Source organism: Coptis chinensis, chromosome 1, assembly GCF_015680905.1.
Source record: "Coptis chinensis isolate HL-2020 chromosome 1, ASM1568090v1, whole genome shotgun sequence".
In the NCBI taxonomy this organism is placed as follows: Eukaryota; Viridiplantae; Streptophyta; class Magnoliopsida; order Ranunculales; family Ranunculaceae; genus Coptis; species Coptis chinensis.
Genome location: NC_141456.1, coordinates 11,704,946 through 11,731,881, shown reverse-complemented (window position 1 = coordinate 11,731,881; position 26,936 = coordinate 11,704,946). Strand labels below are relative to the sequence as shown.

The 26,936-nt window shown below is 38.0% G+C and overlaps 2 protein-coding genes and 1 long non-coding RNA gene across 4 annotated transcripts; 2 read left to right on the top strand and 1 right to left on the bottom strand.

Moving 5' to 3' along the window:
* The first annotated feature begins 4,712 nt into the window (after positions 1–4,712).
* LOC147522143 (putative DNA (cytosine-5)-methyltransferase CMT1) lies at positions 4,713–10,698 on the top strand. Of its 2 annotated transcripts, none has more exons than XM_086591512.1 (6): positions 4,713–4,952; positions 5,056–5,172; positions 5,355–5,460; positions 9,855–10,060; positions 10,168–10,233; positions 10,322–10,698. In XM_086591512.1, exons 3-6 carry the CDS (start codon positions 5,451–5,453, stop codon positions 10,565–10,567), a joined length of 528 nt encoding a protein of 175 aa, XP_086447638.1. In that variant the 5' UTR covers positions 4,713–4,952; positions 5,056–5,172; positions 5,355–5,450; the 3' UTR covers positions 10,568–10,698. The 2 variants fall into 2 exon arrangements, with proteins under 2 accessions (XP_086447638.1, XP_086447644.1); XM_086591518.1 differs by having other exon boundaries at positions 4,743–4,952; positions 5,359–5,460.
* Positions 10,699–12,424: 1,726 nt separating this feature from the next.
* On the top strand, positions 12,425–14,751 carry LOC147522142 (uncharacterized). The gene is made up of 3 exons (XR_015194996.1): positions 12,425–12,617; positions 13,779–14,057; positions 14,139–14,751. It is a non-coding gene; the product is annotated as an uncharacterized LOC147522142 (long non-coding RNA).
* An 11,069-nt stretch (positions 14,752–25,820) lies between these two features.
* Positions 25,821–26,684, bottom strand: LOC147522141 (protein FAR1-RELATED SEQUENCE 7-like). Its single transcript, XM_086567231.1, has one exon. The coding sequence runs from the start codon at positions 26,682–26,684 to the stop codon at positions 25,821–25,823; it is 864 nt and encodes a 287-aa protein (XP_086423357.1).
* Between the last annotated feature and the right edge of the window lie 252 nt (positions 26,685–26,936).

Genomic DNA, 26,936 nt, shown 5'->3' with positions numbered 1-26,936 from the left:
GAGTCTTTGGGCTTTAGTCCGGATTTGTTGGGCTTCACATGGGCTTGATCAGAAGGCGTGTGTTTACTCCCTATTCCGTACTTAAATGCTGGCTTTATCATAATTTTTACATTAGTTGCTCCAACCTGCAAAAAGCAAAAAGCACGAAGATGCGATTATTTCATGATTATTAAGCACAAAATTGAGCAAAATGTTACGTCTCTACGGGTTTTTATAATACAGTTTTGGGTGCTTATCACACCACTCCCAAATAGCACTTTGCTTCTCTTCAAGCAAAGAAGAGACATTAAAACAGATAAGTGGCCAATTCTGTAATCAATGTCTCATATTCTGCTTCGTTATTAGACACGTGGAATCCTAAGGTAACTGCTGATTCCAATCTCTGATTGTCTGGTGTTATCAGAACCGCTCCGATACCACATCCCTTTTGACCTGATGACCCATGGACAAAAAGTCTCCACCCATTTGTACCAGCCCATGGATCATCCTCATCCATCACATCATCAGGTTCTTTTAACTGTAAACCACTATCTTCTTCAATATCCCAATTTTCATCTTCAGCGGGAAAATCTGCTAAAAAATCCGCTAACACTTGGCTCTTTTCTAAAACTCTATTCCGATACTCAATTCCAAATTCATCTATAAGAACTGACCATTTTGCCATTCTCCCTGACTTGGTTGTTTTGGCTAAAGTATGTTTTAACGGAAGATTTGTCATAACAATGACTGAATGGGCTTGAAAATAAGGCTTCAACCTTTGAGTGGAATAAAGAATAGCTAATGCATATTTCTCCAACATCGAATATCGAGTTTCATCCTCCAGCATGGTTTTAGATTGAAAATAAACAGGTCGCTCAGCCCCCTTTTCCACTTTTACTAATACCGAGCTAATAGTAAAATTCGATACTGCTAAATATAAAAATAAAGTATCACCTTCCTCCGGCTTTATCAAAGTTGGCACTTCTTGGAGATACTTCTTTAAATTTGAGAAAGCCTCTTCACATTCTTCCTCCCATATGAACTTTGTATCCTCCTTCAGCAATTTGAATAAAGGTTTGCATCGGTCAGAAGTTCTTGATATGAACCTATTTAAAGCGCGCATTCTTCCCGCCGCCTTTCAGTATCTTCCTTCCTAGTACTCGGAGAAGGCATTTGCTGAATAGCTCGAATTTGGTATGGATTCACATCTATTCCTCTTTTTGTGACTATATACCCAAGAAATTTCCCTAAACTGACCCCAAAAGTACATTTCTTTGGGTTGAGCTTCATATTAAATTGTCTGAATATCCGAAACACTGTATTGAGGTCTTTAACATGATCTTCTGCTTTTTTCGATTTGATTACTATATCATCAAAATAGACTTCCACAACCTGTTTAATCAAATGCCTAAACATTTTCTCCACCAACCGCTGATATGTTGCTCCAGCATTTTTTAGACCAAACGGCATTCAAACAAAACAGTAAAGACCTCCTTCCACAACGAACGCTGTTTTTAACTGATCTAAAACTACCATGACAACTTGAAAATATCCTGAATGCCCATCACAAAAACTCAGCAACTCAAAACCAGTTGTTCTATCGACCAATTCATCAATCCTGGGTATCGGATAATAATCTTTCGGACACTCTTTGTTAACATCAGTAAAATCCACACAAATCCTAACCTTGCCATTCTTTTTTGGGATGACAACAATATTTGCCACCCATTCTGAGTTATCGATTTTCTTGATGATTCCACATTCTAACATCTTTTTTATCTCATTTTGCACCGCTTCTGCATATATCGGCCAAACCTTCATATGCTTCTGATGCATAGGAATTGCTTCTTCTCGCATATTCAACTTATGAGAACATATAAGAGGGTCAATACCCGGAGGATCTGCCATCGACCAAGCGAATATATCTTTATTTGTCCTTAAGAAATCTACTAAATCTTGTCTGACCCCCGTACTCAGCTCTGTTCCGATAAAAGTGAAACAACTTTCATCATTCTGACCGATATTAACTTTTTGTACCTCCTCCATCATTTTGCTTGGAACTACTTCCATCTCTGTCTTCAGCTCTAATGTAAATCTAAAATCCTACTGATGCTTCATGGTATCGGATTTTAGAGATAAATCTTCTGCTAATTGCTATTTGGTGTCTTTCAAGACGCCCCCAGTATCTATTTTCTTCTCTTTCATCATACCATTCACAGTAACAAAATTGCATTTCTCAGATTCTGACTGATCACCTCGTATCTCATGTGGTCCAAATAAAATAGTCGAATCGATAACTCGATAAAAAAGTCTTGGAACCGCTCTTATAGCATGTATCCATTTTCTTCCCAATATAACATTATGATCCGAGTGATGCTTGATGACTATAAACTTAGTCATTATTGTTTGTGGACCTGCCCTTACTGGAAATTTTATTTCTCCAGCTGGTCTAGTTGAAGTTCCATTGAAGCCATACAAATTAAATTGTAGTTCCTTCAGATGCGACTCATCAAATCCGATACCTGTATATGCTTTCCAAAATAGAATATTGACCGAACTTCCGCAATCCACCAATACTTTCTACACATCATAGCCAGATATCCTTAATGTAATTAACAATGCATTATCATGAGGTAACATCACCTTTGACAAATCATCAGGAACAAACATAATAGCTCCAGGTATGCTTGCTGCTACTAATGATGGGTTAACTGGCATCGGCTCTATGTTCACCTCTAGCACTTCCTTCACTGTCGATATCTTTCTAATTTTATCCCTTATAATCTTCTTTTGTGGGATAACTCCTTTGTAAATCATGTTGATCACTCCTAAAGGCTTATCATTCACCATAGCTGTTACTTCTGGCCAAGCATCTACTCTAAACTTGTGAAGCTTCCCATCTCGCATTAATCTGTCTACCTCTCTGAGCAACTGTAAACATTGACTGGTTTCATGATTTTTCACCTTATGGAAATTACAGAAAGGTTTATCTACTATTTCTCTAAGCTTGTGGATCGGATGTTGGAAATAAGGTTCTTTTCCTACCCTCCTTAAGATATCCTCCATTGTTGTATTAATGGTGATATAATTGCTGGGGGGGTCTAATTCTTCTTTCAGCGACCTTTCAAACCTCTTTTTCTGTGATGGTTGGTTCTCCACCTTTGCATAAGAATCTACCGTCTTCCTCTTATCAGACTTATTGTAGTTATCCTCTTTAGTAAACTTACTTGATTCCGATACCTGTAATACTGACTGATTCGATGCTGCCATAATTCCCTCCTCAACTTGCACATCTTTTTCAGTCTTATCATACAACTTTCTCAGAGTTTTGATCTACTTCCGAAGCATATACTTGTGCATGTCAGAACCTGGAATAAGTCCTGTCTGAAACGCCATTATTGCTGTCATTTCCGATTGATCTAAATGCTCTACTAACTATGCCTCCGCCTTGAACCGAGATAAGAAAGTTTTTAAAAATTCCTTCTTTCCTTGCTTAAGCTAGAACAAGATTGACACCTGCTTCGGTTTTACTCGCTGATGACCATAATTCAACAAAAACTTCTCTTCAATCTCCCAATAACATGATATCGACCCTTCCGGTAGAGAACAGAACCACTTCAACGCTTTCCTCTTTAGGCTTGCAGAAAAAGATTTACATAATAATGAATCCAGATAAGTTGTACCTTTGTATATCGAAAACTGATGTCGATATCCGAATAGATGGTCAATTGGATCTGACGTCCCATCATATTGGGTGAACTTCGGAAGTTTGAACTTTGGTGGAATGGGCATCATCTCGACGCTTTGATGTATCGGATTTCTACTGACATCGTCTGCCAGTTTCCTTATCAAAGCAGAAGTCTTTTCAAGAAGCTGGTTTTGCATCATCCCCTGTATCATCTCTTTAGTGATGGGTTATAGTATCGGCATTTCAAGTATCGACGAAGCTTCTATAGTTCTTTCATGTCTTTTCCGATGCTTTTTCTGCAAAATGACTACTTGATTTTGAACTACATTCCTCTTCCTCGTCTCCCTAGATATCCTTTACAACCACACTCGGACCTCCCTTCTTCATCTCTTGGTTCTCTTTTAGCAATATCGCATTTTGCTGTTCCACTTCCCTCAACCTTTTCAAAATTTCTTGAATTGAAGTGTCACCTTCCATGTTCTCCTCCTAGTATCACCGACTCACGGAAGCTCTTGTATTTCTTGTTTGCGATTGATTATCGTTATCCACTCGTTTGATGTTTGTTTTCTTCCTTGGAGCCATTATGATTCAATACTCACTATATTACTCACCTTCCTTCACTAGAACAAAACTATGGATTCTAAATCGAAGAAGAAGAAAACTTCAAATTTTCTTGTTCTCGATGCACAGGCGGCGCCAATGTGATGTTTAAGAACACTTTCTCTCAAATGTTCTAAGATCACACAATCTTATCAATGAACATAATAAAGAAAGAAGATGAATTGAATCTATGTTTTATTGATTGGCAATAAAAGTTTACAATTTCTCTCTCCTCTTTGTAATGATTTTTCTGATAATCAACTAATGAATCTTCTCTTGCTCTTCCAGTTTTTATATAGTATCCTGATTTAGCTTTGACCCATCCAATCTATGACATGTGTCCTTTGTCCTCTTCCTTCTCTTTCCCGTTCAATATCGGCAAATGTTTAAACATAATTCCGAAATATATTGACATATTGACCCTTGTGTCCATGTTTCAAGTTTTGAAATATCAGTTATAATATGTAAAATTTTTGGACGGGAGAAAGTCTCTAATGGGGAGATAGTGCGTATATAATTTCCATGTGAAAAGTTGTAGCAAATTATTTTAATTAAAAATAATAAAAATAATTATTAGGGTGAAGAAGGAGGACAAAAGTTTGTTGGAAAAATCTTAGAGTTTTTTAAGACCGTGGATGGAGAAGATTACTGTAGGGTCCAATGGTTTTTTAGAGCTGGAGACACTGTAAGAATACTTGTACATTCGATTTGACTTTGTCTTCAATTTTTATTTATTTTAAAATTTTAATTGTAGTACGTCATGCTCACCCTTTTTTCCTGTGTTTCAGGTTATGAATGAACATTGAACAAGCAGATACCCATGACAAGAAGCGTTTATTCTTCTCAGATTTACTGAATGACAACGTGTTGGATTGCATTGTTTCGTCATTCACGTAGCACCTAATGTACTCTTCAATCTTGAGCTTACTTGCTAGCTAATATCATAGTCTGGCACTTTATTTGTTGAACACCTTAGTGACACTTTTTAAGTATCTTTTAGATGGCTTTACAAGACAACATTGTTCATTTGTGTTTGGATCGTATATAGTTTATTGGATTTGTTAGTAATTAAGTTTTTCTTTGGCAGGTAGATTTGAAATCGAAATCAAAATCAAAATCTATTGCATCATGTGACTTCTATTATGACATCAAGTATTCAGTGGAGTATTCAACGTTTCATACTATGGTGACTGGTAAGCCTGTTGTCGCTTTAACTAGTTACAGCAGCTGGAGAGCTGATTACATGCAAAGTGTTATATATTTGCATATTCCAGTCAGATATTACTTATGATCATCACCTGACAAATTTAGAGACTGAATGTCATGATCGTTATAATTATCTAAACATGTGACTAATATGAACTCCAATAAATCAACTTGTTTTCATATTGTTAGTACACTAGATAGTATGCTTAAAAACTGTTTACTTAAGAAGTTAAGATAAATCAGATTTCTAATCAGAAAAACTGACAGCCTCTTGAACTGTGATTAGACATTGAATGTGGAACCTAAAAATACACTAATTGTATGGTATCCCGGATGATTAGGATTGGATTACTGTAGGTATTTATAAGTCAGACTTAAATTAATTAAGGGTCTCAATCAAAGTTATGATTACATGTATCTTTTTGTTTATTGTTTTCCATCTCGAGTGTACTGATTTCTTTTTTACTGTACTGTGTATTGCAAAACATAAAATAAAATATCTTTGGCATTAACGCCATGTGGAACCGGGATTTTTCTCGTACTTTTCCCCTTCACGCTTTCTTAACATTATCGTTGTTTTCTTCTCCTCTTAACCTTCTTCTCCCGCACTCAATCTTCATTCATGTTCCCTCACAGATGCACATCTATTCGTTCCTCTCCGTGGGGTAGCACACAGATGATAAAAGGCAAGAAGTTAAATAAGATTTTGACGATTGTAAAGAGATTGTTGGTTTACATGAAATAGTGGTCTTTTGTCAAAGCAGATATGATTTTATGTGATTAAAGGATTGCAGGACAATAGATTTCTTTGTTGGAGACTCAGCAACATATTTTATTTGATTCCAAAAGGCGATGGTGCTACATGCATGTCTGACTTTTGTCCTATTAATTTGCTTGGTGGTGTATATAAGATCATTACGAAGGTCAAAAACCCTCACTCTTAGGCTAAAGCACGTGGTCACCTCAATTGTATCACAGTACCAAGGGTTAGCTTTTGAAGACTTAAGGGAGGCAGATTCTTGGGGAAGTGGTGATCGCAAAAGAAACCCCTTGGTTAGTTTGCGATATATATTTTTCTATAGCATTCGATAGTATAGCAACCTCTGGACCATATATTGGTTAGATTTTGCTTGGGTTATTGGTGGCACTGGTAGATAAAAGCTTCTTTCTCCACTGCTCACTCTATCTTAGTTAATAGTTCTCCTTACTGCCATTTTCAGAGTTCTAAGGTGTACCCTCTTTCTCCTCATCTATTTGTTCTTGTTGCTGAAGCACTTAATGAAACTGGTTCTTAAAGCCCAAGATAGTAATCTCATATCTGGCTTTACTGCTGCATTTGGGATTCCTCAAAACCTTTACAGTATGCGAATCATACCCTGGTTTTTATTAGCCACTGCAGGGAACAAATGCAGAATTTACAGAGAAATCTTCATCTGGTTTCAAGCTGTTGCAGGGGCGGATGTTAACATCAGTAAGACTGTAAGAATATAGTGTGCGGGGTAAATATGGCACCTAATGAGACATGCTATGCTGACTACTTTGGCTGTAAGGTGCCTGTTCTGTATAAGTTAAACTGTTATGTCCCTGTGTGGTTAACAGGTTCCCAAAAAGGCTGTCCTTGTGGAAGATAAACTATCTTTCTAATGGGGGTACAATTGTGCTCATGAAATGTACTCTATCTAGTCTTCCTATTTACTTTATTTCCTTATTCACATTTCCAATCAGCGTTGCCAATCTGTTGGAGAAGATCATGCCTGGGGGGGGGGTGTGACTCAGGCTTACCATTATCTTCTTATATCTTGGGATTCAGTTTGTACGCCTTAAAATTTTCTAAGGCCTTGTTTTAGGCGCATTAAGGAGGTTAATGAGTCTGCTTTGCAAATGGATTTGGTGTTTTGGAAGAGGGGAAGTGCATTCTGGAAAGAAATTATTAGAGCTCAATATGGTGTGGAACCAATTGGATGTTTTTCTAGAAAGGTCACTAAATTTGTGGATGTTCATTGTGGTGATGGATTCTGAACTGTAAGAAGCTTATGGAGGAGCATATTATCTTCAAAGCAGCAAAGCAGGCTTGTGTCCTTTTTTGGGAAGATAGGTGGTGTGCTGATAGGCCTCTCAAAGTTTAGTTTGTTTATCTTAATGCCATCTCGAGTAATCAGAATGGGAGAATTTTGTAACATGTTATTAGTGATAGTTTTCGCTAATGGAACCTAATGCCTAGGAGGCTAGGAGAGGATTATTTGATATAGAATTATAGCAAGCAACTTTCTTTAAGGAGCTCTAGGCAGTCTAAATGCTGGTAATGTTCCAGATAGGTTGCAGTTGGTGATTCTTCGGTGTCACGTTCATAACTATATTTGCACTAGTGCATCAATAGGTATCGGATTGGAAACCTATACTAAGTAGTCCTACAGATAGTAATAGACTTTAGACTTCTATTTTGATTAGAACTTGTTAATTTAGTTGCTTATATAAAAGAACTAAGATGTAATTCTGTTTTCATCAATCAATTTTAATAAGAAAGTTTAGATGGTTTTGGTCTCCTATCAAAGGATCAATTAGGTGGTTTATCTCCAACCAACAGATTAATTAGGGTTCTTTATCAATTTTAGTTAAGAATCCTATCAGTGCCACCACAAATTTGCTTCCGGAATTCACAACTCCATCCTCAAGTTATCTTTCGCTGCCACAAACTCGATTTGCCATATTACCAAAAGAAAATCAGAAAAGAAGAGAAGAACAAAGGGAAATCTTTGTTTGCCAAAGTCAGCACCACCAACTAGTTTCTGTTCCTTCATTCTGGTAAGTGTTTTTATTTTCTTGATCTGTTTTCTCCTTTAAATATCTATTTGCCCCACACTTTCTATTTTTTTCATTATTCACACCAGTCTGCGAACTTGGTGTCATCTGCTACTGTTCAGAAGCTTGGCCTGAAAATGGTTACTCATTCTAAGCCACATAATCTCAAGTGTTGATGAATAAGGAAGTTTGAGTGTTAGAGAAAGGTTTTCTCAATTGAATTCTTGTGTGAGAGTTCGTGTTCCTCGTGAGGAACAAGGTTGTCGAACCCTAAAATCGATATAGATTTCGGAATTAGGTTCCAAAATCATATCTAGGTCGTACGTGACCATCAGGGGGACACCTACTACATGCACCCAAGATGTTGACATCAATGTCTATGGGTGACAATTATTGTCATTGGTTTTTTTTTTGATTGTACTTGTAGGTTCTTTTGATATCATGAAATTTTCACATAACTAAAATAGAGAGAATCTGATAAACTGTGTTTGGAGAATGTCTATTGTTTCTACAAATGTGTTTTTAGAGTTTTTTTTTTGAAGAAGTTAGAGGTTTTGGCAGACCTCAACCTGTATTGATTACCTTCTCAAGTACATGGTTCCCACCCTATCCATCTCTACCAGAGCTGTAGCTCTGCTATCTAATGGTGGCAGAAAGAAAGAGATACTTTCATCCCAAGTCTTACATAATTTAGAAAGGTAGTCCGCCACCTGATTACCTTCCTGCAAAATATGGTTTACATCTAGCTCCTCAAAACTTAACAATATTGTCACAGTACCATGGTGCTCTTTCCTTCCCATTCAAAATGTTGACTGCTCTGAGTGAGTCAGAACACACAGTAATTTTCTTGTACCCTCTATCAATGGCTGAGTTCTTGGCCAATCACTGATTTACTCTGGGATGAACCAGTAAACGCCATTTCTACATTACCTTGCCAATCCCTGAACACCCCCCCAAAGCCATTGTACTCACCTACTGCTCCATCAGTGTTCAACATAATCACGTCTTCTGCTGGATTGAGCCATTTGATCCATGTAGCATGCTTAGACTCGAATCTCACTTCAATGTTCAACCTTGACATTAGCACTCTCAATTCAATAGAGTCTTCAGCCTCTACTAACCTCCTCTGAAGATACAGCTGCATATCATTAACAATCTTGTTACAAAGTTCCTGAGTTGTATACTTGTCCCTTTCTGCCCAGATCTCATGTATTGTAGCTGCCACAAAAGGTTCTCCACACTTAAGCTCTTTGTGGTGTTCATCCTGCATTTCCGGAAGATACCATACCATTCAGTGGTCGAGTCCTTAACACATCCACCCATTCCTATTACTTTCTTAACCTTGCTCCACACCTCCTTAGAAAACGGTCAATCACACGTATTCATAGGGTCCCTATGGAGATGAGTCAAAGGTAATTGCTGGTGAGCTTGATCTTCTCACCCTTGGATCTACTCAAGACATTCCATTTTGAATATGCTGCTTTAGGATCTTATTCTTTTTGATGTCCCTTCAATAAAGTTTTTAAAATCCCTTGGTTTTTTACTCTTTTTCGGGGTTCAATTTAACCTTTTATTGTTTCAGATAATTCTGCAGAGAGCAGTGATTCGTCCTCGTCAAGTGTCATTCAGGAAACGGATATGCATGGTGCTAACCCTGACTTGATAAATATACCTAGTTGTAAACCTGCGAAGTCTGAGATCTCTCTATTAGATCTTTACTCTGGCTGCGGTGGAATGTCTACTGGATTGTGCCTTGGTGCAAAAATCTGTCCCTTAAATCTCGTGACGGTAATGTTAAACTTCTGCTGTAACCTTCCTAACAGATTTAGTGTTGTATGAGGCTATGAGCTATGAATTTTTGTGGTGGCTCTTACATGTTTCCTTCTGTTTTGTAGAGATGGGCCCTTGATTTGAATAAGTCTGCCTGTGAAAGTTTAAGATTGAATCATCCTGGAGTACAGGCAATATGCCTTTTCGGCATGAGGTTGTGGAAAATGTATGTGTATAGATAGTGAAAAAATATATATGATGTTGCGGTTGTTTCAACAGATCAGGAATGAATCCGCTGAAGATTTCCTCGACTTACTGAAAGAATGGGAAAAGCTTTGCAAGAGATACGCGGTTGGTACTGCAGAAAAAACACGGAAGTCAAGTTCAAGGGCTGGTAATACCAAGATAGATTCGCATGGTGACCAAAAAATTCCATCCGGAGAATATGAAGTTTCCAGGATAGTTGATATATGTTACGGTGATCCCAGTGAAATTGGCAAGCGCGGGCTGAGATTGAAGGTATAAAAGTTAGTAATGTTTCTTAACGTACTTTAATATCTATGATCTGTCTAGTTTCTTCTACTGTGTTGATGATTGGATTGTGTATAATATTATAATTCAATTATTTTAATGTAATATGTTGAAATTTGGAGTAACCATAGGTAGTTCTGGTATAGTTTTCTTTACCTTTTGGTTTGGTTATTCTGCTGATTAACTTATGGATTTACTGGAGCTAAAACATACATATGAAGAACATTTCGTTATTTTTACAAATCAAACAAGAAAAGAAGATAATGTACATCTAGAAAGGGTTTGAGTGAAACTTCAAGAGAAAGTGTTTGATTGTGCTAAATCTTCTATTCAGTCTTTGGTGAAGAAGAGGAGTACCAGAGCTCCCTTTTATTTTTATTTTTACCTTTCACATATTGTGTTTCGAGATCTCAAATTTGGTATAACTATCTTGCTCTACTTTTCTTTGTTACTCTTTCAATAGGTAGTACAAGCGAGACCATCTCCTTTTGCAATGAGTCGAATATGAACTTTCCCATAAGGCGCTACACAACTCTTTATACCATGGTGTTTAAAAAAAAATGTGTTTTTTGTTTTTGTTTGTTTGTTTGTTTTGGTTTATTTTTTATGGAGCGGTAAAAGATAAATTAGTTAATTTCCAAAGAGTAGTGAAAGAACATTATAGATTCCCTCCACTTAGTAAGGTTACGAGGTTGTAGTTTCCCATCTACAAGGACTACACAGCCAATAGATTACCATACAATTCATGCCCAATTAACCGTAAAGTCTTGGAGTACATTTTACCATGGCGTGAACTACAAGTTTAATTGTGGACTACTTCAAGATGGGGAACAGTGGAACACTGCATGGAAATTATCTTGTGTAGAGCTTTCAATATTGGCTATTAGATTTCAATTGTCAAGCAAGTGCTATCTTCGATGAACGTGAAGAATGGTACTGGATATGGGACCACAAGAAGTATTCATGGTGGAATCTTTTCTGCTAAGAGTTGGGAAAGCAACATTCTAGGGTGGTTCTTTGACCCAAAGAAGGGTATTGCATAATTACATCCAACAAGATTGTGTGCAGAACTGTTCGTATTAGGTTTGCTTTCTTTTGTCGGGCTGCCTATCTTAAGAGAATTTAAGTGATTGTAAACTTGATTACTTGAAAAGGAGATCGATGGACATTGAAGACAATGTAGATAATCTGCTTGGTACTTGCTAGGTATCAGCTATTGTTTGGGAGATATGAATAGTCTTCTTTCAGAAGCCATGAACCCCTTCTCATAACATTTTGTAAGCCTGGGTAAATACAGTTTCTATGCGTCCTCTCTTCACTAAGGCTAGGTAGTTTATGGGAGTATGGGACACATACCAACGGGTTATGATACAGGCATTGTGGAAGGAAAAGGATATACAGGTTTTGATTATGAAGCTTGAGCCTATACATCAGGTCATTCTTGACGTTAAGGAAGTTGAGGAGGTCCAATGCATGCAAACCCCAAATTTGTGCTATCCTGTTGGTCGAGTAGTCGAAGGGATTATTCCTCGTGATATTTTGTTACCCGTTACAATATAACTTGGGTGACGGAGGAAGCACTTATATGTGCTTTTTTCTGTTACAAATCATGACACTTTTTATTCATAGTTCGGAATTTCGGAATTCCGACAAATCTAAAAACCGAAATTTATTAAATTTCGACCCCTATCACATTCAGAATTTCAGATATTTCGACTCTATATTTGGAATTTTGGTTTTTTAAAAAACCGAAATTTTGGAAATTCCAAAGTTTCGTTCGGAATAATGAACTATGGGTGGCATATAGCATATAAGAATCCAACCAGCAACCCAACCATCAACCAACAATATAAAACTAGATCTAAAAAATATTATGTAAGTGCCGGCTAAACTCCATATGCAAAACAATAGACGGAAAAAACTAAGTAGATAAAGATATACAAGGGTGAGCGATATGGCGTGGCAAGGCAAGGCAAGGCAGCATGCGATGAAGAATCAAGTTTCGAATCGGTGGCGTTTATGCAGAGACAACGAAAAAGAAATGGTTAGTAGAACAATCTGATCGATTGATATTGCGCCAATTAGACTCTTTTATATCTCTTAACATGTTTTGGACTGATTTGAGAAAGTAAGTCATAAATCTGTATCCTTCCGTGGACTAGTCGGGAAGTTGAGGACTCGTTCTATATTTAGAACACCAGATAGCGAAACTTTGAAAGACAGCAAAATAAACTTCGCTTTGAACAGGTTTTCAGGAGAGAGAATCGTTTTTAAACCAACGAAAATCACAACTTTTCATCTTTGAGGTAAAGTCTAAAAAATAAAAAATCTCCATTCATCACTTTTTTTTTTTTTTTTTTTAGTCCTGTATAACAGGTTTCATGAAGCGCTTACGGTACACGGAGCACTCAGAAAATCTTGACTTTGCCTCTATCAATTTCGATCAGTCAAAGTCAAGTTTTAAATGACTTGATTTTCATTCGTTGTGATTGGTCCCAACAAAGAAACCGTCTCACTGATGAGGAGGGGAACCACTTGACCTTAGGAGAGGGCCGTCTATATGGAAGTCTATCTTAAGCAAATAGGCTGGAGCTGGTCAAGGAGAAGCCGCGCTTCCGAGCGTTTTTCGAATCAACACACAATACAAGATTGCCTCGCCCAGCCAGTTAAATAAATGTAGATATGGAGCGTATGAGGAAGAAGATGAATTAGGGGATTGAGATGAGATTGTTATGGATTATCAAAAAGACTTCCAGTGCAACCTTTGCAATCCTCACGAAGGTAGAGCGAACTTTCATAGTCTGAAGTCAAAAAGGTTGATGTCAGCCATGATTGTTGAGGTTGATGTCAGTGTAGAAGTTTGGAATATGAAGCAATTCAATGTCAAAATGCATAGCAAGTGCTCAAATTCTCAGACCACACATGCTTTCTAAACACGTGCAAAAACACCATCACTTAACATCAGACTACGTGCAAAAACACGAAACGCGGTGGAGGAAACGCTGTGGTGGCGAGAGATGGCGCCCTTTTTGAAAACTGTTGGAACAAACATGATACGGTACAAGCGCCAGCAGAAGAAGTGCACTGTACCTGCGTCGCACTCAAAAACTTGTTTCAATCACACACGATACGGTCTGCGGCCAGAAGGGAAGGACAAGGACACCGTACATGTTGTCTTGATCTTTTTTTTTTTTTTTTTTTGCAGGTAGAAATGATCGTACTATACGGGCGAAATATAATGAGAAGAAGAAGATGCGTTGACGATTGTAGACTTAGTGAGGTGGAAAGAAGGTGACAGATATAACGAATATACGAGGCCACGGCATAATCTAGCTCAGGATCGAGCAGCTTCAAATTGGATCGGCTAGGATATTAAGCTTAAATTATTGAGTTTCAATAAAAATTAAATTTGGCCTGTCGAAGAAGACGAAGAAAACGGAGAAAAGTTCGGAGAATATAACAAAGCGGTGTCGGAAACAGATATGTTAGTATTTTTTTTATCAGTTATCGTAAAATTTTGGTTAAGTCTGAAAGACTGACGAAAAGTTTATTCTTGTTGTCGCAGGTAGAAACGGCGGTACGACGAGAGATAGAAATTCACGAAAATACCGCGAAGAAAAGTTTCGCTCCGCATGATCTCAATGCCTTGTAAAAAATAAATAAGGTGAAGATAATTTTCAATCCGCTCAGAAACTTAACGTAATGCGAATTTTTTGCCGCACGGAGAAACGGCGGTAGTACGAGCAAAATATATTCAGAAAGAGTCGACGGAGAAAAGTTTTGCGTAACAAGGTGTCAATTAATGTCGTAGAAGAATGAAAGAAGCTGAAAGAAGTTTCGTTGAGAAAGATCGGCTCAATGTCTTAATAAAAATAATGGCGTTGTCAGAAAGTTTAACTCGGAAAGATTCGCTCAGAAAAATCGGCATGAAGTTGTTGAAATTGTTTGCTCGGAAATTTTTTCGTAGAAAAATCGGAACAATGCCTTAGAAAAAATAATTAAGCTGGCATATAGTTTCGCTTGAAACGGAAAGAGTTGTACGAGTTGCATAAGCAAAAACTGATAAAGAACCATTGGCTTTTCCCAAACCAATGATTATGTGATTGTGTGAATGTAATATCATAGAACTAAAAATTCTTGTGATGAAAATAAAACTAAAGTATGGGTTTGCTATTGAATATTGTTGTTGTGACAGATAACATACCTGCAGAAAACTGACAATGTTGTTGATTTATATAGATGACATGAAATAGAATGAAACGCCCCCAATGCTAACTTTAAGTTTGCAGAATTAGATTGAGCGAAAAAATGCTCCGACGCAGAACTGACGAAACGAAACGAGGTAACTTCATCAGATGTTGACATAGCGCGAGTAACCGACTAAGCGAGCGTAAAATCGTTCAATTTAGACTGACGAAATTAAATGTGGTAAGTTCGTCAGATTTTGTCGTAATAATAGTAACGATTAAGCGAGCGTAAAAGCGTTCAACTTAGACTGACGAAATTAAACGTGATAATTTCGTCAGATTTTGTTGTAGTGATAGTAACGACTAAGCGAGCGTAAAAGCGTTCAACTTAAACTAACGAAATTAAACGTGATAATTTCGTCAGATTTTGTCGTAGCGATAGTAACGACTAAGTGAGCGTAAAAGCGTTCAACTTAGACTGACGAAATTAAACGTGGTAATTTCGCCAGATTTTGTTGTAGTGATAGTAACGACTAGCGGCGTAAAAGCGTTCATCTTAGGATCGATTTAAATTAAACGTGGTAATTTTCGCCGATTTTGTTGTAGTGATAGTAACGACTAAGCCGGCGTAAAAGCGTTCAACTTAGGATCGACAAAATTAAACGTGGTAATTTCATCGATTTTGTCGTAGCGATAGTAATGACTAAGCGGCGTAAAGCGTTTCAACTTAGGACCCACGAAATTAAACGCGTGGTAATTTCGCCGATTTTGTTATAGCGATAGTAACGACTAAGTGAGCGTAAAAGCGTTCAACAGACGAAAATTAAACGTGGTAATTTCGTCAGATTTTATCGTAGCGATAGTAACGACTAAGCGAGCGTAAAAGCGTTCAACTTAGATTGACGAAATTAAACGTGATAATTTCGTAAGATTTTGTTGTAGTGATAGTAACGACTAAGCGAGCGTAAAAGCGTTTAACTTAGACTGACAAAATTAAACGTGATAATTTCGTCAGATTTTGTCGTAGCGATAGTAACGACTAAGCGAGCGTAAAAGCGTTCAACTTAGACTGACGAAATTACCAAACGTGGTAATTTCGTCAGATTTTGTTGTAGCGATAGTAACGACCAAGTGAGCGTAGAAGCGTTCAACTTAGACTGATGAAATTAAACGTGGTAATTTCGTCAGATTTTGTTGTAGCGATAGTAGCGACTAAGCGAGCGTAAAAGCGTTCAACTTAGACTGACGAAATTAAACGTGGTAATTTCGTCAGATTTTATCGTAGCGATAGTAATGTTGCGATGGAAACAAAATTATAACATTAGAACTCAGGTTTTTCGTTCAACTTGTTAATTTTGTCCACTTATTTAGTAAAATAATTTGTTGCGACGAGTTTAAACTAACACCGCCGGGCTTCGGCCGGAAATAAACCAACAATGTCAAGGCCCCATTTCGCAAATGACCAAGGTTTATGGATTGGATGACGCTTCGTCGCGGGAAGTTGACCCATATCATATATCATGTGTTTGACAAGGCACACACTTCTCGGACAATCGCTTAACATCCTTTGGCATGTATGGCCACCAATACCATTGGGTCATTGCTATGTGAGCGAGACTTCGCCCCCGGGAGTGGTGTTCACATAGTCCCCACAGACGGCGCCAATTATGTTTCGACCAAATATGATCAAAACACCAAGTGTTGATGAAAAGACGAAGAACGTAGAAAAGTAATTAGAAAAATGATGGTGATCGGGGGAATGATGAGACTGTACCTTGCGGTTGCCTACGTACCCAAATTATCAGTGGGATCAAGTCTCAAGAACGTAGTTCTGTATGAAAAATAGTTTGGTATTTATATAGGTAGAGTAGAGAATCCTTGTAGCTCAAGTATTCTTGTAGCTTGAGTAATTGTGATAGAATATAAATCTCAACTGATAATTATCTCTTTGATAAGAAACGAATCTGGACATAAATCAATGTACATTAGTGGCAAGCCATATGGCTAAAGTTCAGCCTTTAGACACATGAGTTAATGGGCCTGTACTTTGATCCCCGATATTGCGAATTGGGCTTTAGCCCTGTCGATTAAACGAATAAAGTGGAGATTCCTACCAATGGACGTTCGCCACGTAGGTGGGGGTCGAAAGTTTCGACCAAATATGATCAAAACACCAAGTGTTGATGAAAAGACGAAGAACGTAGAAAAGTAATTAGAAAAATGATGGTGATCGGGGGAATGATGAGACTGTACCTTGCGGTTGCCTACGTACCCAAATTATCAGTGGGATCAAGTCTCAAGAACGTAGTTCTATATGAAAAATAGTTTGGTATTTATATAGGTAGAGTAGAGAATCCTTGTAGCTCAAGTATTCTTGTAGCTTGAGTAATTGTGATAGAATATAAATCTCAACTGATAATTATCTCTTTGATAAGAAACGAATCTGGACATAAATCAACGTACATTAGTGGCAAGCCATGTAGCTAAAGTTCAGCCTTTATACACATGAGTTAATGGGCCTGTACTTTGATCCCCGATATTGCGAATTGGGCTTTAGCCCTGTCGATTAAACGAATAAAGTGGAGATTCCTACCAATGGACATTCGCCACGTAGGTGGTGGTCGAAACATCGCCCCCTCTTTGGCATGCGAACAAAGTTCATATGGCAAAGAAGAAAGAAAAATGAGTGGAATGTATAACGAAGTGTCGTGCGAAAAGAAATAATTGGAAAATTGACTGTTGAAAAAAAATTCGTGAATTATCGGAAATGAAATAATGTCAAACTAATGTATACGGGATGCATTGTAGTTAAAAAATGGCTGAAAAATGCATAGAAAACTTTTTCGAACGAAATTGATTGCTGAAAACTGTGCCGAACGTATTATGTAACAATACGAAAGTTGATTTCGACGATGCGTACCACCGGAATAGCGATACTAGGATTAGACTGTTGAAAATAAACGTAGGGGCAATATAGTAATAATAGTAATCAAAGGAAGTTAACTACTAATCGGATTCAAAGTGTTCGGATGAGATAAGAATGTGGAGAAGATAAGAATTGAGATTAGGGATGAAGTTGGATTAGAAAAGAATCCCACCAGAACTGAAAAACAGCTCGACCCTATATAAGTGCTGGCGCTTATCAAAACCGTTGTGGTTAAGAAAAGTTTTGAAATCGCAGAAAACTCGTCCTCTTTCGTATTATTGCCACTCTAGAACGCTGTGTTCCGTCTCAATCAGGTACGTTCTCTCACCATCAGCTCTTCTCATATATCTCGTTTTGACATCTCACTCATCAAGCCTGCGGGAGTAGGAGATATCACTAAACACCCCTTGTCCCCTGAAGATTCAACATGTCTAGGTGGGGAGCTCGGGTGGTATGAGCTAGATTTATCTCGCTGACTCGAAGAAACCAAATGGTAAGAAATAAGGATAACTCGGAGGAGAGGCCGGATGATAAGAAGGTGACTTCCCTGCCTGCTTGTGAAGTGGTCGGGCTACCAGGGGAATACCCAAACTCTTTCTTCTCAATTGTATTCCGCTTCTATCAAACAAGCACTGTTCAACCCATCTTGGATATTGATGTTTACGGTACGTTTCTACCTTCCTCGTTATATGCCTTGTTGTTATTTTTTTCTTTTTCTTTTTCTTTTTAATTTTTTAATTTTTTAATTTTTTAATTTTTTTTCTTTTTTATATCAGTTATCGTAAAATTTTGGTTAAGTCTGAAAACCTAACGAAAAAATTTGTATTTTTGTCGCAGGTTGAAATGGAGGAATTACGAGCAAAAGATATTGACGAAAAATTTCGAGTGGAAAGATCTCAATGCCTTAGAAAACATAAAGAAGCTGAAGAAAGGTTTTGCTCAAGGTGATCGCGCCGCAATGCCGTAGAAGAAATAAAGAAGTCGGAGAAAATTTTTGCTCAGAAAAATCGACGAAAAGTGTCTCTCAGAAATATCGGCCCAATGCCTTAGAAAAAATAATGAAGCTGACGAAATGTTTCGTTAAGAAAGAGCGGCGCAATGCCTTAGAAAATAATGAATGCGGAAGATAGTTAACCGAAAGTGCTAAGTGAAGCGAATGTAGATTTCGAAGAAGAAACGAAGATTTAATCGAGCGACCGTAAAATAATTGACAGAGACAATTGATTAGGTAATTGTGTGAATGTAATACCATAGAGCTAAAACTTCTTTTGATGAAAAATAAATAAAAATAAAGTATGGGTTTGCTATTGAATGTTGTTGTTATGACAGATAACATACCTACGGAAAACTGACAATGTTGTTGATTTATGTAGTTGAAATGAAATAGAATGAAACACCCCCAATGCTAACTTTAACTTTGCAAAATTAGATTAAGCGAGTGAAAAAATGTTCCGACGCAAAACTGACGAAACGAAACAGGATAACTTCGTCAGATGTCGTCATAGCGCGAGTAACCGACTAAGCGAGCGTAAAAAATGTTCAAACTTAGACAGACGAAATTAAACACGGTAACTTCGTAAGATTTTATCGTAACGATAGTAACGACTAAGTGAGCGTAAAAGCGTTTAACTTAGATTGACGAAATTAAACGTGGTAGTTTCATCAGTTTTTGTCGTAGCAATACTAACGACTAAGCGAGCGTAACAGCGTTCAACTTAGACTGACAAAATTAAACGTCGTAATTTCGTCAGATTTTATCGTAACGATAGTAACGACTAAGCGAGCGTAAAAAGCGTTCAACTTAGACTAACGAAATTAAACGTGGTAATTTCCGATTTTGTCGTAATATATAGCGATAATAAGCGGCGAATAACGGTTTCAACTTAGGACTCGACGAAATTAAACGTGGTAATTTTGTCGATTTTTGTCGTGAACGATAGTAACGACTAAGCGAGCCGCAAATTGTTCATCTTAGATTGTAAATTAAACGTGGTAATTTCGTCCGATTTTATTATAGCAATAGTAACGACTAAAGCGAAATAAACGTTCAACTTAGACCGATTTAAATTAAACGTGGTAATTTCACGATTTTGTTGTAACGATAGTAACGACTAAGCAAGCCGTGAACAAATGCTCAACTTAGACCCACTAAAATGAAACGTGGTAATTTCGTTAGATTTTATTGTAGCGATAGTAACGATCGTTTGGCGTAATAAATGTTTTCATCTTAGGACTCGACGAAATTAAACGCGTGGTAATTTCGTCAGATTTTGTTGTAGCGATAGTAACGACTAAACGAGCGTAACAGCGTTCAACTTAGACTGACGAAATTATACGTGGTAATTTCGTCAGATTTTGTCGTAGAGATAGTAACGAACTAAGCGAGCATAAAAGCGTTCAAACTTAGACTGACGAAGCTAAACGCGGTAACTTCGTCAGATTTTGTCGTAGAGATAGTAACGAACTAAACGAACGTAAAAGCATTCAAACTTAAACTGACGAAGCTAAACGTGGTAACGTCGTCAGATTTTGTTGTAGCGATAGTAACGAACTAAGCGAGCGTAAAAGTGTTCAAACTTAGACTGACGAAGCTAAACGCGGTAACTTTGTCAGATTTTGTCGTAGAGATAGTAACAAACTAAGCGAGCGTAAAAGCGTTCAAACTTAGACTGACGAAGCTAAACGCGGTAACTTCGTCAGATTTTGTCGTAGAGATAGTAACGAACTAAGCGAGCGTAAAAGCGTTCAAACTTAGACTGACGAAGCTAAACGTGGCAACGTCGTCAGATTTTGTTGTAGCGATAGTAACGAACTAAGAGAGCATAAAAGCGTTCAAACTTAGAGTGACGAAGCTAAACGCGGTAATTTTGTCAGATTTTGTCGTAGAGATAGTAACAAACTAAGCGAGCGTAAAAGCGTTCAAACTTAGATTGACGAAGCTAAACGCGGTAACTTCGTCAGATTTTGTCGTAGAGATAGTAACGAACTAAGCGAGTGTAAAAACGTTCAAACTTAGACTGACGAAGCTAAACGCGGTAACTTCGTCAGATTTTGTCCGTAGCGATAATAATATTGCGATGGAAACAAAATTATACCATTATAACTGAAGTGAAATAAAGACTTTATTGATTACCAAATCTTGAAAAGTGCAAAGATGATAACAGAAAATAAACTATTGAACTGGAAACAGACTAACAAATTTTTGTCCGGTTTTTTGTCCAACTTGTTAATTTTGTCCGCTCACTTAGTAAAATAATTTGTTGCGACGAGCAAGAAACGAACACTGTCAGGAGCTGTCGGAAATAAACCAATAATGTCAAAGCCCCATTTCGCAAATGACCAAGGTTTATGGATTGGATGACGCTTCGTCATGGGAAGTTGACCCATATCATATATCATGTGTTTGACAAGGCACACACTTCTCGGACAAATGCTTAACATCCTTTGGCATGTATGGCCACCAATACCATTGGGTCATTGCTATGTGAGCGAGACTTCGCCCCCGGGAGTGGTTCCCACATAGGCCTGAATGAATTTCCGCCAGGACGAGCAAACCTTCAGCTCTGCTGAGACAACGAAGCATAGGGTTAAGACTTGTGCCTTTGCGATAAAGTTGCAACAGACCGTTCGAAGTCGATAAGAGACAATATTTCCAAGCATCGCGTTTGACACAATCACCCACTTTATGATCGAGAGGCAAGATGTGATCATGTAAATATGTGATATGTTGAGACGACAACTTCCATATAATGAATCCAATCGCGATCAAGGATGACATTGTAAGGGGATTTACAATCCATCAATAGGAAATCAATATTGACTTCCTTCTGCATAAGAGTGACCGGGAGAGACACCTTTCCATCGCAATGAGTAGCGGTACCATCAAAACCAACGATAGGCGCATTTTCAGGAGTGACCAAGTTATCAATAAAAGGAATATCGCGATAATACCGGAAAACATGACGCTTAATTTGAACTACCAGTTGTCGATCATTATCGCGTTTCAGCAGCAAGATACAGTTGATATAACGCAGATTATCACGACAAAGATCATAATGAGGAACATGCACGCCCATTAGATCTTGGTCGTGAAACATAATGGTTCATCTTCAATAGTCTCCATGCAAAACCTTCCACCTAAATTGATCCCGATTAACTTCGTGAAAAATTAGACAGATATTTGACTTTAGAAGCGATTTCCAGCATTTTTCCACCGAGTATTGACAATGAATCAATGATGGCATGTCCAACCTTAATGACATTGTGATCGATTGATAGTTAAAGCTTGAGTTGTTACTTTCTTACGCACATATTGATCAAGTTTCCCATTCCGCACAAGCTTTTCAATTCTTCCCCCAAAGACCGACAATTCTCCGTCTCTCATGACCATAATCATTATGAAATTTGCACCATAACGATTTATCGCGAGTTGTTTTTAGTGTCGTCACAAGAAAGGAAACGACGGATTGAAGCGGACTCTTATCCTTGATTTTGTCGTAAACTACCGCGATATTTGGTATTAAGCGAAGTTAATTCAAAATCGAGTAAAAGGCTTTCGGTCCTATTCGTGGAGTCTTCTTTCTTATACCTCTGAGGCTTCGACCGGGTTCTTTGTTGATCAAAAGTCGGATTCTTCGTTTATTTCATTGATCATTAAAATCCTTTCCTTTATTATCTTTGTCACGAGAAGTTCGGTACCGCGGTCGCCCCTCAACATTGATAAATTGTTGAACTCGCTGGTATAATGTATGTCGAGAAGATGGAATATCCCGAACAAGAGAGTTGTATAACCCATTTTTATCAAACAAGATAGCTTCTTTAAAAGCGTAAACCACCATTAGATCGGATTGTTCAGAAATCTCAGTTTGCTTTAGCTTAAACGAAGCGGCGATAAAACTATGGAGAGTTTCATCACGTTGTTGCTTGATGTTGAAAAGAATTCGGACTCCATTTGGACATTTTAGATTATGATGAAAACGTTTTGAAAACTTTTCGGTTAAGTCCTTGAACCGACGAATAGAGTGTGGAGGTAATTCGCTAAACCATACCAACGCTTCCCCTTTTAATGTAGAAGGGAAAAGTTTGAATTTTAAAGCATCATCACCTCCCGATAAAACCAGTTTGTTTGTGAAATTAATCACATGAAGCATAGGGCAACCCTCGACATCATCATATTGATCAAACTCTGGTTGTTTGAAGTCTTTGTTATGAGTAGCCCTCTAGACGGCGAGAGAAAATTTGTTCAAAATACCATCTTCAACTGCCAGATTTTCTAGTGTCGATTCAAAAGGATCGCTATCCAGAAGAGCTTTTTTAATCATTTCTCTGACACGTTGAGGAGTCATTAGATCCGTATCTGTTGGATTGTAATCATAGTCACGATGACGCCTATGGGAGCGAACAGAACGAGAAGAAAACGACGAAGATTCATCGTTTCCGTGTCGAGATGATTGTGGATGGTACGTTGGCTTTCAGTACGATAATGTTCGGAATGATAAGAACCGCGTTGCTGAAGTGTTTCACCATACTGATGGTTCCGATCATGAGTGCGATCATTATTCTGTTCGCCACTCGAATTCCTCGGGACTTGCCGATAATTTGTAGGACCGTGGGTGCGATCCGGACGATTATTAGCGATTACCTTGCCTACCGAGAGCGTGACCAAGTGGGTGGAGATTTCGGCGGAGGTCGGGAATAAATCGCCCATTACTCTTAACACGTTGATGGTTGTTGCGAATATCGCGAATCTCATCCTCACCACTTAAACGATCCCACACACTATTATGTCGTTGGCGTGTGTGACGCCAGGTGTGATGATACAATATCATCGCGGAGTGGAGCGGGTCGTTTAAGATGGCGCCTGTAGTAATTATTACGTTTGCGCGGGCGATCTTTAACTTTTGAAGAAGTGATTCTCGAGACATATGACTTACATTATCCACATCAGATACTGGAGAATCGCCGAGGCAATAACCTCGTATTTGAATAATTTGGCGCATTGGTGGAACGATGATTATTAGAAGGTATTATTTTGTCGGCGCCAAGTTGTCCTTGACCATCATGTTCGTGATGATCGTCAGTAATCACATCGGGACCTTGAGTTCTTCAAGTATGCGTCATAACTTTCGCATAACGTGATCGAGGGTGTAGTATAAGAACCGCAGACGGCGCCAATTATGTTTCGACCAAATATGATCAAAACACCAAGTGTTGATGAAAAGACGAAGAACGTAGAAAAGTAATTAGAAAAATGATGGTGATCGGGGGAATGATGAGATCAGACCTTCTGCGGTTGCCCTACGCACCCAAATTATCGGTGGGATCAAGTCTCAAGAACGTAGTTCTTTATGAAAAATAGTTTTGTATTTATATGTGTAGAGTAGAGATTTCTTGTAGCTCAAGTAATCGTAATTGAACATAACTCTTAATTGATAATTATCTCATTGATAAGAAAACGAATCTAGACATAAATTAATGTACATAAGTGGCAAGCCATGTGGCTAAGGTTCAGCCTTTAGACACATGAGTTAATGGGCCTGTACATTGATCCATGATATTGCGAATTGGGCTTTAGCCCTGTCGATTAAACGAATAAAGTGGAAACCCCTACTAATGGATGTTTGCCACGTAGGTGGGGGTCGAAACATTGTGCTTGTGTGTTTTTTTTTAGTTTGCTCCTGTACAACCTGCTTAACATCTTACTAAAATTAATTCAACAAGCCTGGTCATTACAATAGACATAATTTAACAAACTCAAATCAAGAACAAAAAATGCTTCCACCCAAGTCCAGCATATAATTTTTTTAATTTTATTTACCTTCCTATCCCAGTCGGCAAGTTTTTCTTGAACCTTTGTTATCCACAAGTCAACAATGCTCGGGTAAGCTAGACTATGGTAACCTGATATAACTGATGGCAAGGGAGCATCATCACTAAGTCTAAGTGACACATAATGTATGTCGTTATTTATATGAGCAATTGAGATAATGAGAGTATGCTCCAAGTCTGGTGGAGTTCTCAAACGAAGGTAAGTTAACGCTTGCTTTGGCGCTAGGGTGACAAACACACAATTATAAGCACAAGCAGTTAACCAACCCATGTCAGGAAGTTCAAACCACTCAGTCAGGTTCATCGTCATTGACTATGTACATTGTAAATTTCGAATTAAGTGTTCGAAAATGGTGAATCCAGACCATTCAATGTACTCTTCTGCATGTTCCATCAACTCGACCAACAACCTCTTCCTCACGGTAAACCATCCAGTCTCATCACCATAGTTCAATAATCTTGCTATGGACCTGTATCCACAGTGTCCATCCCCAAGAACATCCTCACATGAAATAATAAAGTTGCTAAGCAATGGATTCAAATCTTCTAGCAAAGATGTTTGAGTTGGCTTCTTAGGTGGTATGCCTCTTTTTTTAGGTAATTTTTCAATTGCTTGCGTTTCTCCTTGGTTCTTACGTGGTCTGCCTCTCTTCTTCGAAACTTGTTCACTTGCTTTTTTCTCCTCTTACATCTGTGCATACTCAAAAGCAGATGGTTCTCTTCTTGTGTCATTCTAATCTTGAGTTGATATTTTCACATGTTTCTTTGAAATTGATGGTCTACCTTTGACATTGAGTTTTTCTTGAGGCTCTTGTATGTGTGTAGTCTTTGGATCAGCAAGCTCTAAACATTTCTTCATCAACATTAGTTTTTGGTGTTCTGGTAAGCAGTTGAACTTCTTCTTAATTTCTTCCACCTCAGGTGAAATGTCCAGCGACCCTCTTGGAAGTTCCATTGGCTCAAAATCAAGTTGCCGTCAACGACGATCTATGGACCTCAAGGGTATGTAACCATCACCAAATTTTACCATATGTACCAACTCATGAGCACATGGAAGACCACAAGTACGTCTCAAAACACACCCACATTCTTTTTCATAAATGCCCACTTTGTTTGAACATACAAGTTCTTTCGACAACATATCAATCGCCTCTCTAGAGATAAATCCTCTAATCTTACTGTATTCCTTATCTCAACTATAATGACGCATAATGTTGCGACTAATATTAAATGAAGCTTGTATACCATTGAGCTGATTTTCAAGGAGGTTATCAATCACATCCCAATTTTGGTACATATTGTCACACTAACTCCACAAATTTCTCTTCAAAGATGAATGTTGGGATTCTACTATATTGTTGGTGTGAGTGCCGAAGTGCATCACTAAGTCAACCCAAGCCGCCACAAACTGTTCCTTGTACTTGTTCAACAACTCTTTGACGTACTGTACCACACGTGTCATATGTGCATATTCATTTCTGAACACAACCAAATTTTCATTATAGACATCTTCAGTAGGTGAACTGAATAAATCACAAATCATTTCGTAGAACTTCTGAAACTCATTGTTTTCTTCAAAAGATTTTTTACAGTTAGTAATCACATTAGTCTGAATGTGCCAACGACAAAGGAGGTGTTTAGCCATGGAAAATACACGCGCCACAGCATTCAATAATGCCAAGTCTCTTTCAGTCATAATAACTTTCACACTAGATGCCTTGCCTTCCAAAACACTGTATAACATTTCCAAAGCCCAAACAAAGTTATCTTCCTTCTCTGAATCTAAATATGCAAAAGCAATAGCAAACGTCTTCATTGTAGACGTAAACCTAACAATTTCTATAAATGGCATATTGTGAAGATTAGTCCTGTAGGTATAATCAATAATCAACACTTCTAGAAAATACTTGGCCAACTTAATTGATCTCGAATAAGCAAAAAAAAGATCCTTGCATTCTCCTGTAATCAGGTTCTCTCTATGAGACTCATAGTAATCGCGATCGTCCAACATCTTCAATAATTGTTGCATCTGTGATCTCCCTTGCAATTTTGTAAGACAATGTTTCGCTCGAAAATTATAGATGGTACTTAGGGTTGACAAATTCTCTAGGCCGTCTTTCCTTTTCAAAGCATTCAAAATTTCTCTTGGTTTAACGCCAGCCTCAGACATCTCGATCACAATCATTTCTTCATCTCATGTTAGCCTTCCCACAAAAGAATAGCCTGTAAGATTTTCAACAAGACGGTGATTATGAGTTCCGAAAACTATTACCACTGCCCATCCCCCTTGATTAAGTTGATAACCCTTCAACTTAAATGAACACTCACACTTTTTCGTTCCTGTCTGTCGAGGGAGTTTCATGGATAGTTTGTATCGATCTATCTTCTTTGGTTTTTGAGGTTTAAAAACACCACCTCTCTC